General features: G+C 45.4%; 10 protein-coding genes and 1 non-coding gene across 11 annotated transcripts; 6 read left to right on the top strand and 5 right to left on the bottom strand.

Annotated features, from left to right (window-relative positions):
* Positions 1-1808: 1808 nt before the first annotated feature.
* On the bottom strand, positions 1809-3226 carry LOC6739386 (putative gustatory receptor 47b). Its single transcript, XM_002076259.4, has 3 exons — positions 2273-3226; positions 2048-2209; positions 1809-1986 (listed from the first exon to the last, which is right to left on the bottom strand). The coding sequence occupies exons 1-3, from the start codon at positions 3212-3214 to the stop codon at positions 1846-1848; spliced, it is 1245 nt and encodes a 414-aa protein (XP_002076295.1). The 5' UTR covers positions 3215-3226; the 3' UTR covers positions 1809-1845.
* Positions 3227-3231: 5 nt separating this feature from the next.
* On the bottom strand, positions 3232-4449 carry LOC6739385 (probable N-acetyltransferase san). The gene is made up of 3 exons (XM_002076258.4): positions 4289-4449; positions 3850-4173; positions 3232-3599 (listed from the first exon to the last, which is right to left on the bottom strand). The coding sequence occupies exons 1-3, from the start codon at positions 4294-4296 to the stop codon at positions 3377-3379; spliced, it is 555 nt and encodes a 184-aa protein (XP_002076294.1). The 5' UTR covers positions 4297-4449; the 3' UTR covers positions 3232-3376.
* Positions 4450-4927: 478 nt separating this feature from the next.
* On the top strand, positions 4928-5681 carry LOC6739384 (mediator of RNA polymerase II transcription subunit 29). Its single transcript, XM_002076257.4, has one exon. It carries the CDS (start codon positions 5036-5038, stop codon positions 5597-5599), a length of 564 nt encoding a protein of 187 aa, XP_002076293.1. The 5' UTR covers positions 4928-5035; the 3' UTR covers positions 5600-5681.
* A 198-nt stretch (positions 5682-5879) lies between these two features.
* LOC6739383 (death-associated protein 1) lies at positions 5880-7186 on the top strand. Its single transcript, XM_016172134.3, has 4 exons — positions 5880-6030; positions 6097-6160; positions 6666-6754; positions 6816-7186. The coding sequence occupies exons 2-4, from the start codon at positions 6115-6117 to the stop codon at positions 6969-6971; spliced, it is 291 nt and encodes a 96-aa protein (XP_016027022.1). The 5' UTR covers positions 5880-6030; positions 6097-6114; the 3' UTR covers positions 6972-7186.
* Positions 7187-7422: 236 nt separating this feature from the next.
* On the top strand, positions 7423-7509 carry Trnastop-uca. The gene has a single exon. It is a non-coding gene; the product is annotated as a tRNA-Sec (tRNA).
* A 25-nt stretch (positions 7510-7534) lies between these two features.
* On the bottom strand, positions 7535-8451 carry LOC6739382 (trypsin iota). Its single transcript, XM_002076255.4, has one exon. The coding sequence runs from the start codon at positions 8331-8333 to the stop codon at positions 7575-7577; it is 759 nt and encodes a 252-aa protein (XP_002076291.2). The 5' UTR covers positions 8334-8451; the 3' UTR covers positions 7535-7574.
* A 56-nt stretch (positions 8452-8507) lies between these two features.
* LOC6739388 (coiled-coil domain-containing protein 103) lies at positions 8508-8947 on the top strand. Its single transcript, XM_002076254.4, has 2 exons — positions 8508-8746; positions 8808-8947. Exons 1-2 carry the CDS (start codon positions 8595-8597, stop codon positions 8905-8907), a joined length of 252 nt encoding a protein of 83 aa, XP_002076290.1. The 5' UTR covers positions 8508-8594; the 3' UTR covers positions 8908-8947.
* Positions 8943-9776, bottom strand: LOC6739389 (trypsin delta). The gene has a single exon (XM_002076253.4). The coding sequence runs from the start codon at positions 9738-9740 to the stop codon at positions 8979-8981; it is 762 nt and encodes a 253-aa protein (XP_002076289.1). The 5' UTR covers positions 9741-9776; the 3' UTR covers positions 8943-8978.
* A 1169-nt stretch (positions 9777-10945) lies between these two features.
* On the top strand, positions 10946-11761 carry LOC120284488 (trypsin delta). Its single transcript, XM_039292905.2, has one exon. It carries the CDS (start codon positions 10966-10968, stop codon positions 11725-11727), a length of 762 nt encoding a protein of 253 aa, XP_039148839.1. The 5' UTR covers positions 10946-10965; the 3' UTR covers positions 11728-11761.
* A 1205-nt stretch (positions 11762-12966) lies between these two features.
* LOC6733991 (trypsin beta) lies at positions 12967-13795 on the bottom strand. The gene has a single exon (XM_002080999.4). The coding sequence runs from the start codon at positions 13759-13761 to the stop codon at positions 13000-13002; it is 762 nt and encodes a 253-aa protein (XP_002081035.1). The 5' UTR covers positions 13762-13795; the 3' UTR covers positions 12967-12999.
* Positions 13796-14029: 234 nt separating this feature from the next.
* LOC6733990 (trypsin epsilon) lies at positions 14030-14868 on the top strand. Its single transcript, XM_002080998.4, has one exon. The coding sequence runs from the start codon at positions 14058-14060 to the stop codon at positions 14826-14828; it is 771 nt and encodes a 256-aa protein (XP_002081034.2). The 5' UTR covers positions 14030-14057; the 3' UTR covers positions 14829-14868.
* The last annotated feature ends 34 nt before the right edge of the window (positions 14869-14902 follow it).

Below are 14902 nucleotides of genomic sequence, written 5' to 3'. Positions count from 1 at the left end.
AACAAAGGCATCAGTGGCAGCAGCAGCAGCATTTAGTGGAATGGTGGGGGGCGAGGGAAGTGGAAAGAGGGAGGGTGTGGAGAGGCGGGCGGGTAGTGGGTCGCTGGGCGTTGTGGCGTTCGACGTCGAAGGCCTGGCTGCCAGTCTGTACGTGTGTGTATGTATGAGTGTGTGTGGGCCGTTCCTTCTCAGTGTGTGTGTGTGTGTATATGCGCTGCTGTGTGTAGCCGTGCCGCAAAAAGAGAGTGGGTGGGGTGTTGTGGGGGTCTGTGGTGTTGTTGCCTGGAAGGGGGCGGGCTACGGGCCATGGGCTATGGTCTATGCCAGCTAGCTGGCTGGACGGAGCGGGGGGGTGGCGAGCGGGGGAGAGCGGCCTACCGCCGCTGGTAAAGCTGTGCTGTTGTAGCTGCTGTTGATTGTTTTTGTAGTAGCTGCCGTCGCTGTGTGTTGTTGCCTTTCGCAAATCGATAAACGATGTCCGGGCTGCGGAGTAGGCGAACGCTTTGCGTGTGCACATATGTATAACATACATATACATGCGGCCGCCGTTATATACTACACACATACATATGTATGTATGTACATACAGCTATATATGCAAACGCTTGAAGTGTACATATGTATATACTCAGTCCATTGGTGTGCGTATACCTAATGTAGGCGATTTTTATATGAACACCGCCTAACGGAGTTTTGATGCAATCTGCAACCAATACATATTTACTTAATTCTACACCCACCTGATTGACCCCCAGGAACTATTTTGTATTTTGTGCTGACCCAGCCAATTGGCATATCTGCAACATTGATTAAGCCCCAAATTAAAGTTTTCTGAAGACATCAATAGAATTCAGAAGATTTTATCAGCATAAGTCGCTGTGATATCAACTGACAATATTCGTATACTTAACTGTTAAATATCCCCTTAGTAGAACAAATATATTTTACCTGTGCCCATGTCTAAATACCTTTTTTCCGTTCTTATTGATATATAGATATATGTACATATGTATGTTATATGTATTTGTCAAAGGATCGTTATCAACAATTAAGCGTAAAGGTGTATGCATCTAATCCTTATATGTTACAACCATGTTAAAAATCGTTTACAAATCCCAGAATAACAAATGTTCTAAAGAATATCTTGAATATTGGCCTTTAAGTGAAATTAAGCTAAAGATACCATCCAAATTTGTACTAAGTACTCAGCATGGATGTTTTAGTACATTGTTCTAAAGTTAGTAAATTAGGTTCCAAGATCTTAATATATTAGTTCATAGTTTTAGTCTAAGAAAATGGCATTTATAAGCTTGTTTGGCTTTACTTACTTTTCATGCTTTAACTATTATATTCCCAGGTTTCATGTTTTATATTCTATTATTATATTCCCACTAGCCCACTAGCTAGTTAAAACCAACACCTAATTGGGCTCCACATTTAAAAAATATTTGAAATACATGGCCGCCGCTTTATTCGGCAAAGCGAAGGATTGCGATGTTGTTGCTGTCTCGGACTTTGTACTTAGTGTAGTAATGGCTAATGATTTGTTGTCCTCCACTTTTGATTTTGAAAGCTTCGATATTGGTAATAGGATGAGATAACAAATCGATTTCTTAATCATTACACACTGTGCATCCTTTTAAAGTCCTATGGCCGCAGGATAAGAGGCTACCATTCGACTTTGAGCCGTTGATCAAGATCCTCTTCGAAGGATTCGGCTGGCAAGCAGTCCCTAAGGAAGCAATCAACTAAACTTTAAAAAAGTAATAAACCAAATTGTTTTATTGCAACAGATTAATGGACATTAAAGATAAGCTAATCTTTTTCAAAGCAATTGCAACTATTTTAATCCAAGTGAGTAATGGGTCCCATTGGGCCCACAATGTCCACATCTTTGCTCGATGTCAACTGGTGATCCTTAATTTGCTGTTGCTGAAATAGCAGCTGCACCAGGATAATCACATAGTTGGCCATACCGTTGTACACCTGTTAGGATAAGTAAAAGATTAGAAAAACAGGCTTGTCCGCGGGTCAAGGTGTCACCCACCAGGTAGATGGTAGAAACACTGAGCAAAGTTGTGCTGCCCACCATTGCCGCCTGCCGATTGTGCATGCGCCAATGCTGAAAGTCCTCCGTTTGCCGGCGAGCCACATCCTGTCCGGAGAAGTATCGGGAGTACTGGCTCAACAAATGCATACAGTTGCGCTTCTAGAGAAAACCAGATAGAGATACGGAATGCACGTATCTGTGTACGAAAATAAGATCACCCACCTCCCGCAGAAGTAAATACCCATAGGTGCTAGTGATGACCACTTTGTAGGTGTGTATGGCCACGTGCAGCAACATGAAGGCGTACTCGGGATCCCAGGGCTCTCTCTCCAGCAGCTTTTGGCAGATGACGTACACGAAGCAGGTCATGATAGTGAAATCGTAAAAGATACCATCAGCTGCGGCGAATCCAAAAACTCCATTTAACTCCGCCAGGAGGAACGAACAGCGCTTGGACATTTCGAAAAGATAAGCAATCCTTTCGTGCACCTCTGAACTGTCATCCGCTTGGTAAAGTTGTTGAAGCAACTGCTGCACCAGACGCAGACGAACCCTTATAAAGTCCATGATAGCTATGTGCACGAAACCCAGCAATCCTACGGAACTGGTCAGCAAGGTGTAGGTGAAGGCCATCAGCATGGTGGACAGTATGCCGCATGTGCAACGCGTCGTATCGAAGATCAGTGAGACGGAAAAGGAGAGAAAGCAAAAGCCGACAATCAGAGTGCCATACCAATACTTCAAGCGAGCGCGTCGATAGTTCCACTGAACATGAGGGAACACCACCAAAACGGACTGATCGAACTCTTGCATCCTAGCCAGGAGTTTCAAGTGTCTGTTCCTCTGCGAGTCCAGCGAAAGGCAGTACTCAATGTAGGTGATTGAGCAACTGAGGCACTCCCAGGTGAATATCGCCTTGACCAACGGGCTGAGGTGTCCAAACATGGCAGCGGACATCTCGGGATCCCTCAGCTTAGTCATCACGCTAGCCATAAAGCAGATGACCATAAAGAAGCGCGCGAACAGGGCGTAGCACACAGTCCACCTGTTTGAGACCGCTCCTCCACGATCAGGACTTCTCACCCGGATTGTGACCAATCCCCAGTAGAGCAGGAGGCTGTACAAGTTTCCGTAACAATAGACAAAGCCATCGTCGCGCTGCATTGCCCAAGTAATGTTAGTTTCGACTGGCCAAGCCGCATAGAGCTATTTATTCCCGCGCAGGGGTAATTATTATTGATTACACATAGATATGATCGGACTAATTGAATACATCGTTTTGGCCGTCTCTACATGTCTGCTTGTTATACATATTGAAATTCATCTTTAAACAAATGTGAACTGGCGTGCTTTACTGCGGGAATTTGAGTTCGCGGTGGTGCTGGTGGCGTTACTGTTTGAGTTGGGTGCAGTGCGTCGCAGAGTCTTTTGCAGTACATGAGCGTCCGCCGGTTCGATGCGCTTATAGTATTGCTCCTTGGTGTCAACAATCTCGAAACCAAACTTCTTGTAGAACTCGATTGCTCCGTTGTTGTTGATTTGCACATGTCTAAAATTATAACCAGAATTAATAAACATTCTCTGAAGAATTTTGGAAATAAACCTATTTCTCGGGTGTAACAACTTCTAAGCCGAAAGTATTAGATTATGTATCAAATATATGCTATAAAAGACAGATAGGCAAGAATTATACTCTCCCACTTAAATCGTGATGGGTTACATTAAAACCAAACAAAATCTACTACATTGCTTCCCAGGGGATTCGAAAACACCAGAATCTTAGTGTTAAGTTTTCTTACAGAAAAATGCTGTCGAAGTTTCCGTCCTTCTCGGCGAAGTTCATAATGTGCTCGAACATGACTGTGCCGATGCCCAGCCGCCGGTACGGGAAGAGGCATCCCAGGGTCATGATATACAGGCGCCGCTGGTTCTCGGTGTTGTCGATGCGACAGCAGACGGCGCCCACCACAATGTCGTTGTAGTAGGCCAATTTGGCCAGTTCGCCGGCCTCCAGGACATCCACGTAAAACTTGTCATTGTAGGAGACCGGGAAAACCACGGTGTTGAGCTTTTTTAGCTGCTTAATGTTGTGGGGCGTCACGTCGCCCAGTTCGATGCTGCTCCTGCAAGCGGGAAAGGGTAGGAAGATGGTTTAGCAAGCGGCATTTATAGGTTATGATTCCGGGGCATCTCCTGCAGTCACAATCCTCCAGTTGGCAGTCAAAGTTACCCACTCACCTAGTCATGCTGTCTGTACTATTCCAGTTACTTTAGTATCGCGCCTTGCGCCAAAAATTGTAATAGAAAAATGTGTTTCAAGCGCCTCAGCTGTTTCTGATTGTCCGGGTTGCTGGTCGCAAGTTATCGTTATCGGTTATTGACGCCGGCTAGAATAGCTATTTTATTGCAGGATGAATTTGATTTTCATATCTAAGCAAACTAATCTTTTGTGCTCACAATATTTTAAGAAATAAGCAAACAAAAATATATTAATTAACACAGAACTAAAAAAGTCTATGCTAAATGAAACATTACCCGTCGTTTTTTTTTGGCATATGCATACACTTAATGAGCTGACAGTTCTTTCCGGTCGGTTGACAGTAGCTGTCACTTGCTTGAGAGTTAGAATATGAAAATTTTCAACAATGGCATACTTTGAATTTCAAAACAGAGTGTTGCTTAAACTTTTTCGTAGTATGTAATACTATAGCTCAATTTTTTATGTATGTAATAGTCCGAAATATTGGAGAGTCCTTGTTTCTAAACTAGTTTTTTGAAGAATTTTTTAACTTTGCAGTAGACCGGTTAAATTCTTTAGCGACTTTTAGTTATAGTTATATTATATACGATATATATATATATTGGTCATGGGTACGAGAACGCAAATGTGAGAAATCTCCTAACGGGTTGTTCTTCAGAAAAATAAAACAATTCGCGGCTGTGTAATATTTTCAACCCCCAATATCCATCGATTTCGAGTGCCAAATGAATCCCAACATGAACATGATGCCCATGTCTGGGCCACAAATGATGCAGGTAATGCAATCCTCGCCATCAGGACCCCCAGGCCCGGTGCAGCATCAGCAGCAGCAGCCGCCACAGCCACTGCAGCAGCAGCAGGCCGAAAAATTGGACAACATTTCCAGGGTGAAGAGTTTGCTGGGACCACTGCGGGAGTCCATGTTCCTCACCATCCGGTCGAGTGCCTTCACGCTGCAGCAAAACAATCTTGCGGACAACTTGAAGAGGGACACGGGTGCCCACCATGTTCCGCGATTCGACAAGCACTTGGAAGACTTTTACGCCTGCTGCGACCAGATCGAGATCCACTTGAAGACGGCGATGCAGTGCCTCCAGCAGCAGAACTCCTCCAATCACTATCTCCCCGGTCCGGTGACGCCAATGCGCATGGAGACCTTTATGCCGGACAACGCCGGCCCCATTTCGTATCCCACGTACTTGAACACGGTCCGCGTTCACATTCAGTCCGCCAAGGATATTCACGACACTCTGATTAGCGCCGCGCAGAACATTTCGCAGGCTGATTGATAGTTGTAGTAGCATTAGGTTTTATTATTTCCCATGCATGCACTTAGGGTTAAGTAAATAAATATTCTTAGATATAAGATAACAATGATCTTTGTTTGGGATGTCGAAATGGTGTTACCATACTCAACGTTTTTACAGGCGGAAGAGTAAAAGGGAAAATAATAACACAAATATATCATGTGGTCATTAGTTTTCATATAAAAAACATGTTACACAAAAACATCGAGTAATAAAATAAATTCTAGTTGTAGTTCGCGTACCACTATTTGTAAAAATGTTCGCAGTGAGAACGCGTTGCAGCAGTCGACGAGTAACTGCGCATCCAGTGAGAAAAGGCTAAAAATTCGATAGGCAACAGTCAGACGTGTCACAATTAGAACGCAAAAGCAAAACACAGCGGTGCCGCGCATTTATTTACAACCAGAAGAGCGGTAAGGTCTCATTTTGTTGTTAACTGTGCAAAAGCCGTTAATTTATTCACCTTCTCCGACCCTCAGCATACTAAACCAGAGGAAATGGCAGATGAACAACCAAATCTTGTGGCCGGACACCCACCTGCATGTAAGTGCACTTGCATTGGTGTGTGTGGGTGCAGCGAGTTTTCGTTTTTTGGCAGCAATTGAATCTTATAAGAACAAATTGCCTTGCTGGCAATCAACAATGCACGCAATCCAATCAATTGCCAGAATATCTGCGCCCTTATCAGTATCTTAACCTGTTTCGGCCAAAGCTGATAAGTAAACAAACAAGCAAACGCATAGCTTTCAAGGAATGTATGTTTGTATTTGTACTTCATGCTGACGTCAGATGCAATTTAAATAATACCGTTAACTAAAAAGGGAATTATTACTTTTTCAAGATGCTTTTAACACCTTATATTTTATAATTAACGTTTATAAAAATGTCATTGTCTTAATCATCTTCGTACAGTGTAAATTTCTAAAACTTAAAACTTTAAATTTCGAATAACATTGGACGACGAACTTTTTGATAGCCGGTTTACCGGCTTTAATCAATATAAAATGCAATATATATTTATGTATATATATTTTTATTCAAATTATAGTGAAGGCTGGTGGCATGCGAATTGTGCAGCACAAAGCGCCGACGGCGGAACGCGCGCCCAAGGATGCAGAGGATTGCACTGGACTGACAGTGAGTTACTGACATAAGTATGTGGTATTCAATTGAAACTAACTTATCCTCCAATCCAAAGCAACCCATTGCCGTGAACTCCGGCTCTGTGAGCGGTGCCCCCGTCAAGGGCAACACGGACTTTACGCCCGCCTCCGCCCAGGTGGCCCACTCGCCCAAGCCACCGGCTGCAGTGCAGCAGAAGCCCCAGATCCACATCCAGCAGCCACGCAAGTGATGCGGACTCTGGCCGACTAACTATTATCATTATCCAATCTCTTTGATCTTTTGTTGAAATTCTACGAGTCCTCTCAACGGTATTTAAATCGCCTGTGAATGCGATATTTACTCTATGTTTTATATATGCATTTGCCACTGCATTCCATAAATTAAAAATGCTGATTTTCTGAGTTAATATTTTGTAATAAACTTTATCCCTTTTATAGATTTCAAGACTTTCGTTTTGAATGCGTATAGTTTAAATTTGTACCTAAGACAACTCAAGGCATTCCTGGTGACCATGCATACGATAAAACATTGACCAAAGAAGACATATATATATGAAATTCGTGAATTATGATGTTATCTTTATGCCCTCAGATCTACTGGAATCTGCTCTACACGTAAAATTCCCAAGTGCTTTTTCAGCACCACGTGCATATAAGTAGGGAAACTCTAGCATGCTAAATGCCCCACTGAGCTTCGGTGGTCCGGGGTGCGGACTTCAAATCCGTAGTCGATTTGCGTCGAAGTGGTTCGATTCCACCTGGGGGGCGAATATAAATGATGGAGCTGTATAAGAAACTTTTTGTGATCATGGTCTTTATTTTCCAAAATCTGTTCATATGGCATTGGCCGCCTTGACTATCCAAGGACGCAGAATGGCCACATCGGCATAGACACCGGGGTAGTTGTCGTCCGCACACCGGTAACCCCAGGATACAATGCCCACCAGCTGGCTACTGGCCACCAAAGGACCTCCAGAGTCGCCTGTACAGGCATCTGCATTAGTGCTGGCAGCGCAAATTGTTTCCTCGCCCACAAAATCCGAACCGTAGCCAAACTTTTGCGAGGCACACTCCCCGCGTTCGATGATCTGCAGCTGGGCCTTCTGCAAGCTATCGGCGAGGGCTCCATTATCAGTGTGGCCCCAACCGGTGACAGTGACTGTCGTTCCACCCGTTGGACTCTTACTGGCCAAATTGATGGCTCTGGTTGAGAGGCCAAAGGTCAGTGGAGTGGACAGACGAAGCACGGCAATGTCGTAGTGCAGGAAGCGGGAATCAAACTGCTCGTGGACTTTGTAGGCCGCCACAGGAACCAATGTGCCGCCGTAGTTGTGATTCTGTGCACCCACACGCACCTTCATCAGCGTCACGGATCGCTCATGCAGACAGTGTCCGGCCGTGATGATGATCTCCTTGCTATAGATGACTCCGCCGCACTCGTGGCGCGCACTGATCTGAATAGACACCTGCCAGGGGGCGTTACGAATCACCTGGTCGCTTCCGCCAATAATTCGTCCAGTGGTCTCGGCATCTGACGCATCGCCGAGCAGCAAAAGGGCCAGCACCGTAGCCACTATTCCGTAAACAGCCATTCCGAAAGCCAAGTGCAAACTGCTCGTATTCGTCCACGAAACCCCTTCATGACGGGCTTTTTACTAGGGCTGTAAAAGTTAATCTTCGGCTAATTGATGGCTTATCGTTAGTATGTATTACTGATACCCTCGATTGGGCTTGGTCAGCACTGCTCCTTACCCGGTTCACTAGTTCGATATGAAATCACGTTGCCCAGGCAACTATTGCCAAACAAATTTATTTTGATGTGAGTATCGAGCAAAGGACTTTTGCGAGACAATATGGACATGGATAATTGGAAGATAACCGCGGAGGAGATTATCCGTCTGCGGGAGAGCTGCTTGCAGTGCATCCGTAATGGAGAACTCTATGAACTGCGCAACGATGCCAAACTAAGGGCTGTTTATAACACCCAGAGCTACGAAGAATTCAAGTAAGCAATCCATATAAACATTTATAAACTGGGAAAATGCATATAAGCCAAATGCCATTAGGAACATAGTAGATGCGGCCCATCTTCGTCCAGTGACCAAGGGCGACAAGGCCAATTTTAAGACGAAGAACAGACTATGGAACTCGGCGGCCCGGGATTAATTTGTTAATTGCGCAATAAAATTAAAAGATCAAGCTTATAGTCAAAATATTCGTTTTATTTCGCGAAGTTCTTAGGCATTGCTAATAACCCAGGAGCGGAGGTCAGCCACGCTGGCGTAGACACCGGGGTAGTTGGCGTAAGCGCATCCGTATCCCCAGGAGACAACACCGACGAGGACTCCTCCGGAGACCAGTGGGCCACCGGAGTCACCCTGGCAGGCATCCTTGCCGCTGGCAGCAGCGCAGATCATGGAGCTGCGGATCTGGCTACCGTATCCGTAGGTAGAGGAAGCACACTGGCTGTTGCCGACGATGTTCAAGTTCACGTACTGCAGCTGGGAGGGAATGGAGCTGGATCCGTAGGACTGAGTGCCCCATCCGGAGACGGAGGCAGCAGCGCCGTTGGCGGGGTTGGAGCTAGCCAGAGAGATGGACTTGATGGTGGAGCTGAAGGTCAGGGCGCCGTTGAGCTTGATGATGGCAATGTCGTTGACCATGGTGTTGGCGTTGTAGCCCTCGTGGTTCTTGAAGGAGGACACAGCGAAAACGGCACCGCCGGAGCTCCAGTAGGTGGATCCAGCACGGATCTGCAGGACGGAAGCGGACACGGACTGCAGGCAGTGAGCGGCGGTCACAATGACGGTGCTGGAGTAGATGGATCCACCGCAGGAGTGGCTTCCACTGCGCTGCAGGGATACCTGCCAGGGGAAGCTGCTGATGGTGGTAGCAGAGCCGCCGACAATGCGGCCATCCAACTGGGGCAGGAGTCCCTCGGGGACGGTGCCACCCAGGGCGCAGGCTACTGCAGACAACAAGATCACGAACTTCAGCATGGTGAGAATCCAATGAGTTGACTCTAAACTGGACACCCCTTTTATACAGGGACCCTATCTCTTTGTGGGCTCTTATCAGAAATTTCAATTATTTTTATCACTTGCGTGTCAGGGAAATCCAAAATATTTTTGAAATGTGTGACCGACAAATAGATTTCGCGAATAAGAAGTGTTTTTCTATATGTGAACAATGTCCAGATTTATGCCTAACTAATTTTTATTGTAAAGAGTTGGTCATTTAAATTGCTTGAAAAAGATAGTTAAATAAAGATATCGGGTTTTAAAAGAATTCAAAACAGTAAATAAACTATTTATATAAACTATGTTTTTAATGAACAAAAAGCAATATTTTTAAGCATATTTTAGCTTATTCAACTTAGTTTTTAAAAGAATTGACTAATAACCAGCATTACCCGAAAAAATCATGTCATTACAATTATCGCAAGGGCGATTAAATTGTTCTTAAAATTAATTCCTTTATCTATATAAATTTAACTATGTACAATAAACAAATGTTAAAGATTGCAGCTTTAATGTAAAATGAGCAAGAATAGTAGCACCGCTAGGTGGAGCACATGTGTTATTTTGAAAACAGCAGAGTAAGGGGTATCTGGTAGTTGAGGCATTTCTATACTATAGCTTTCGTAGTCTACTCAAAGTAAAAGCATTTTTATTATTTCAAAATTTGTCATTAGATTTATAGAAATTAGATGACCGTATTATAGAAAGAAACAAACATTAAGGTATCTTTAGTACGAATCTACATAGAGTATATATTAGTTAGTTAGTTAGAGTATATATTAGGTTTTTATTATACATATATAAAATATTATAAGTTTCAACCTTAATGGATTAGAACAAAATTAAGTTGAATGACAACCATCCACTTTTGAAAAATTCCACAATATTTTCGTACAAAAATAATCCCCAATTTAAATAATGTTTAAATATGTAAATTGAATATAATAAAAAGAACGCAAATAATTCAGAAAGGTATTATAAAAGTAGTTACAGTTTCCTAGCATTTTTATTTACTTTTGTGATAAAGATCCGCTCGACTTCAGAATTATGGAATATCATGTGGACACTTCAACGGTATTATTTGGGTTTTCCTGACACGCAGGTGATAAAAATAATTGAAAGTTCCGATTATAGTGCCAAGAACAGATTGGAACCTCGTATAAAAGGGGTGTCCAGTTTAGAGTCAACTCATTGGATTCTCACCATGCTGAAGTTCGTGATCTTGTTGTCTGCAGTAGCCTGCGCCCTGGGAGGCACCGTCCCCGAGGGACTCCTGCCCCAGTTGGATGGCCGCATTGTCGGCGGCTCTGCTACCACCATCAGCAGCTTCCCCTGGCAGGTATCCCTGCAGCGCAGTGGAAGCCACTCCTGCGGTGGATCCATCTACTCCAGCACCGTCATTGTGACCGCCGCTCACTGCCTGCAGTCCGTGTCCGCTTCCGTCCTGCAGATCCGTGCTGGATCCACCTACTGGAGCTCCGGCGGTGCCGTTTTCGCTGTGTCCTCCTTCAAGAACCACGAGGGCTACAACGCCAACACCATGGTCAACGACATTGCCATCATCAAGATCAACGGCGCCCTGACTTTCAGCTCCACCATCAAGTCCATCTCTCTGGCTAGCTCCAACCCCGCCAACGGCGCTGCTGCCTCCGTCTCCGGATGGGGCACTCAGTCCTACGGATCCAGCTCCATTCCCTCCCAGCTGCAGTACGTGAACTTGAACATCGTCGGCAACAGCCAGTGTGCTTCCTCTACCTACGGATACGGTAGCCAGATCCGCAGCTCCATGATCTGCGCTGCTGCCAGCGGCAAGGATGCCTGCCAGGGTGACTCCGGTGGCCCACTGGTCTCCGGCGGAGTCCTCGTCGGTGTTGTCTCCTGGGGATACGGATGCGCTTACGCCAACTACCCCGGTGTCTACGCCAGCGTGGCTGACCTCCGCTCCTGGGTTATTAGCAATGCCTAAGAACTTCGCGAAATAAATTTGAATTTGGATATTACTTATTTTAGCTTTCATTGTGGTTGTGACCTATTACTGATGCAACAGTAATGTGTCTTATTCCTGAAAAAGATTTCTATGAAGAGGGCACAATATTTCGGCACCAAAGGTTAATAAATGTTTAAATAGTTTTAAACAATGAAAGGTAATTTGTTGAGGGACCTGTTTTTAAGAATCTCTGCAAAGATTTCGTACCGGTACCTCGATCAACTCCTTTGACCTGTTATCTCCAAAAATTTAGGCACATAGTTTAAGTTAGTCTAGTCGAACTTACTCTTAAACAAGAGACAATGCCATGTTTGAGTTCCCCGACCATCAGATACTCGTTACTCAGCTAGTGTTAGGGTGAACGAACTATCATAATTTTTCAGGCATATCGATAGAAACTCCCCAGTAAAAATAAAAAAAAAAGTATTGCGTGGTTTATGGGCGTTAAAGTGGGCGTGGATAATCGATAGAAATTTACAAGACTAATAAAAATGTGAAAAAAATCAAAACCTTTTTCAAAAGAGTGGGCGTGTCAGTTTTGAGCGGTTAGTGGGCATGGCAATATGAATCTATGTCTCTTGAATCTGTATGCTTAATCTCAAGCATCTAGCCTTTATAGTTCCTGAGATCTCGACAGACGGATAGGGCTATTGATCCTGATCAAGAATATATGTACTTTATGGTCGGAAACGCTTCCTTGTTACTTCAACATATCTATTATACCCATTTACTCTACGAGTAACGGGTATAAAAATAAAATGGTAACGAATCTATAACTGAAAATTATGTAGAACAATGCGTATCGAACCTTTAAAATAAATATCATATACTTATCATTTTAAATACCTTTAAAATAAATATATATAAATATTAAAATAAATATCATAATCTAGATTTTCCTATCCCTCTAACGTATAGATTTCGAAAACTAATAGAGCTTTAAAGTTGTAGTTAAAAATTCATATTTTTTTTACGGCTACATTGCGCAAGTTTGCTTCTTAATAATGCCTAGCCGTTCCTATCAAGCTCATAATCCTTATGGCATTCTAGAATTGTATGGGGATAGTTCAATCAATTAATCAATCAATCCATAGTCCTGGAAGCAATCCCTTTACTGCTTGTGTAACTCTTTATTTCTAATAGACATTGCAATTAACATCTAGAAATGTGAACCCTTTTTAACCAAGACCATCTTTAAAAAAACGGAAGACCGTCATAAACTGTTCATATATGATTTATTTCGCAAAATGCTTAGGCATTGCTGATCACCCATCCGCGGAGATCAGCCACGCTGGCATAGACACCGGGGTAGTTACTGGCAGCACATCCGTATCCCCAGGAGACAACACCGACGAGCACTCCGCCGGAGACCAGTGGGCCACCGGAGTCACCCTGGCACGAGTCCTTGCCGCTGGCAGAAGCGCAGATCATGGAGCTCTTGATCTGGCTTCCGTAGCTATAGGAGGAAGAAGCGCAGCGGCTCTGGCTGACGATGTTCACGTTGACGTAACGCAGCTGGGAGGGAATGGAGCTGGAGCCAGAGGACTCGGTACCCCATCCGGAGACGGAGGCAGCAGCGCCGTTGGCGGGGTTGGAGCTAGCCAGGGAGATGGACTTGATGGTGGAGCTGAAGCTCAGGGAGGAGCTCAGATGGAGCACAGCAATGTCGTTGACCATGGTGTTGGCGTTGTAACCCTCGTGGTTCTTGAAAGAGGAAACCTTGGCGACGACGCCACCGGAGCTCCAGTAGCTGGATCCGGCGCGGATCTGCAGGGAGGAGGCGGACACGGACTGCAGGCAGTGAGCGGCGGTCACGATCACCCTGGCGGAGTAGATGGATCCACCGCAGGAGTGGCCTCCATTACGCTGCAGGGAGATCTGCCAGGGGAAGCTGCTGATGGTGGTAGCAGTACCGCCGACAATGCGGCCATCCAACTGGGGCAGGAGACCCTCAGGGATGGTGCCTCCCAGGGCGCAGGCTACAGCCGACAACAGGATCAGGAACTTCAGCATGATGCGATTGAATGAATACTCTTCGAACCGAAAAGTGTGCTTTTATAGGGGGTCACTATCTCGGGAGGCGTTTAATCAATGGGCAAGTGAGATTCCTCGTGGCTAAAGTGGATAACGACGTGGAGTGGTCGTCGTGTGATAAGCTGATTATTTCTAAATATCACCCCGCCTATATCGATGGTGAAAATGACGCAACAATTATGCTGAAGTTGCAGCTGTCAATCAAGTGGAGATATTTGCTGCGGGGATTGTATAAAAGGGGTTTTGATCCGCGAATCACTATACAACCGATTAAAATGTTGAAATTCGCGGTACTCCTTTCCGTTTTGGCCTGCGCCTTGGCTGGCACCATCCCCGATGGCCTGCTGCCCCAGTTGGATGGTCGTATCGTCGGTGGTTATGAGACCAGCATCGACGCCCATCCCTACCAGGTGTCCTTGCAGCGATATGGATCCCACTTCTGCGGTGGATCCATCTACTCCCACGACATTGTGATCACCGCCGCTCACTGCCTGCAGTCGATTGAGGCCAAGGACCTGAAGATTCGTGTGGGCAGCACCTACTGGCGCTCCGGCGGCAGTGTCCACTCCGTTCGCTCCTTCCGCAACCACGAGGGCTACAACGCCCGCACCATGGTCAACGACATTGCTATTATTCGCATCGAGTCCGATCTGAGCTTCCGCTCCAGCATCCGCGAGATCCGTATTGCCGACTCCAACCCTCGTGAGGGCGCCACCGCCGTGGTTTCCGGCTGGGGCACCACTGAGTCCGGTGGCAGCACCATTCCCGATCATCTGTTGGCCGTTAACTTGGAGATCATTGATGTGTCGCGTTGCCGCTCCAATGAGTTCGGATACGGAAAGAAGATCAAGGACACCATGCTCTGCGCCTACGCTCCAAACAAGGATGCCTGCCAGGGTGACTCCGGTGGCCCACTTGTCTCCGGAGACCGCCTTGTCGGTGTTGTGTCCTGGGGCTATGGATGCGGTGATGTGAGGTACCCCGGTGTCTACGCCGACGTTGCCCACTTCCACGAGTGGATCGAGAGGACCGCCGAGGAGGTGTAAAACGGACAAACACTTGAAATAAATCGCAATTGAATCAGCATTGATATCTGTTTCTCTATTTGGGCCCAATTGCG

This window comes from Drosophila simulans, chromosome 2R (assembly GCF_016746395.2).
Source record: "Drosophila simulans strain w501 chromosome 2R, Prin_Dsim_3.1, whole genome shotgun sequence".
Taxonomy (NCBI): domain Eukaryota; kingdom Metazoa; phylum Arthropoda; class Insecta; order Diptera; family Drosophilidae; genus Drosophila; species Drosophila simulans.
This window is presented reverse-complemented; position numbering and strand designations above follow the sequence as displayed.

What these genes read in the sequence shown, in the direction of transcription:
- LOC6739386 (XM_002076259.4), bottom strand. Translation starts at nt 3,214, where the DNA reads ATGCAGCGCGACGATGGCTTTGTCTATTGTTACGGAAACTTGTACAGC. An exon ending in GGTATTTACTTCTGCGGGAG is followed by an intron (nt 2,210 to 2,272) that starts GTGGGTGATCTT and finishes GGTTTTCTCTAG; the next exon opens with AAGCGCAACTGTATGCATTT. An exon ending in GTGTTTCTACCATCTACCTG is followed by an intron (nt 1,987 to 2,047) that starts GTGGGTGACACC and finishes TTATCCTAACAG; the next exon opens with GTGTACAACGGTATGGCCAA.
- LOC6739385 (XM_002076258.4), bottom strand. An exon ending in AACTTCGACAGCATTTTTCT is followed by an intron (nt 3,600 to 3,849) that starts GTAAGAAAACTT and finishes TTATAATTTTAG; the next exon opens with ACATGTGCAAATCAACAACA.
- LOC6739384 (XM_002076257.4), top strand. Translation starts at nt 5,036, where the DNA reads ATGAATCCCAACATGAACATGATGCCCATGTCTGGGCCACAAATGATG.
- LOC6739383 (XM_016172134.3), top strand. Translation starts at nt 6,115, where the DNA reads ATGGCAGATGAACAACCAAATCTTGTGGCCGGACACCCACCTGCAT. An exon ending in GGCCGGACACCCACCTGCAT is followed by an intron (nt 6,161 to 6,665) that starts GTAAGTGCACTT and finishes TTCAAATTATAG; the next exon opens with TGAAGGCTGGTGGCATGCGA. An exon ending in AGGATTGCACTGGACTGACA is followed by an intron (nt 6,755 to 6,815) that starts GTGAGTTACTGA and finishes TCCAATCCAAAG; the next exon opens with CAACCCATTGCCGTGAACTC.
- LOC6739382 (XM_002076255.4), bottom strand. Translation starts at nt 8,333, where the DNA reads ATGGCTGTTTACGGAATAGTGGCTACGGTGCTGGCCCTTTTGCTGCTC.
- LOC6739388 (XM_002076254.4), top strand. Translation starts at nt 8,595, where the DNA reads ATGGACATGGATAATTGGAAGATAACCGCGGAGGAGATTATCCGTCTG. An exon ending in CAGAGCTACGAAGAATTCAA is followed by an intron (nt 8,747 to 8,807) that starts GTAAGCAATCCA and finishes AAATGCCATTAG; the next exon opens with GAACATAGTAGATGCGGCCC.
- LOC6739389 (XM_002076253.4), bottom strand. Translation starts at nt 9,740, where the DNA reads ATGCTGAAGTTCGTGATCTTGTTGTCTGCAGTAGCCTGCGCCCTGGGT.
- LOC120284488 (XM_039292905.2), top strand. Translation starts at nt 10,966, where the DNA reads ATGCTGAAGTTCGTGATCTTGTTGTCTGCAGTAGCCTGCGCCCTGGGA.
- LOC6733991 (XM_002080999.4), bottom strand. Translation starts at nt 13,761, where the DNA reads ATGCTGAAGTTCCTGATCCTGTTGTCGGCTGTAGCCTGCGCCCTGGGA.
- LOC6733990 (XM_002080998.4), top strand. Translation starts at nt 14,058, where the DNA reads ATGTTGAAATTCGCGGTACTCCTTTCCGTTTTGGCCTGCGCCTTGGCT.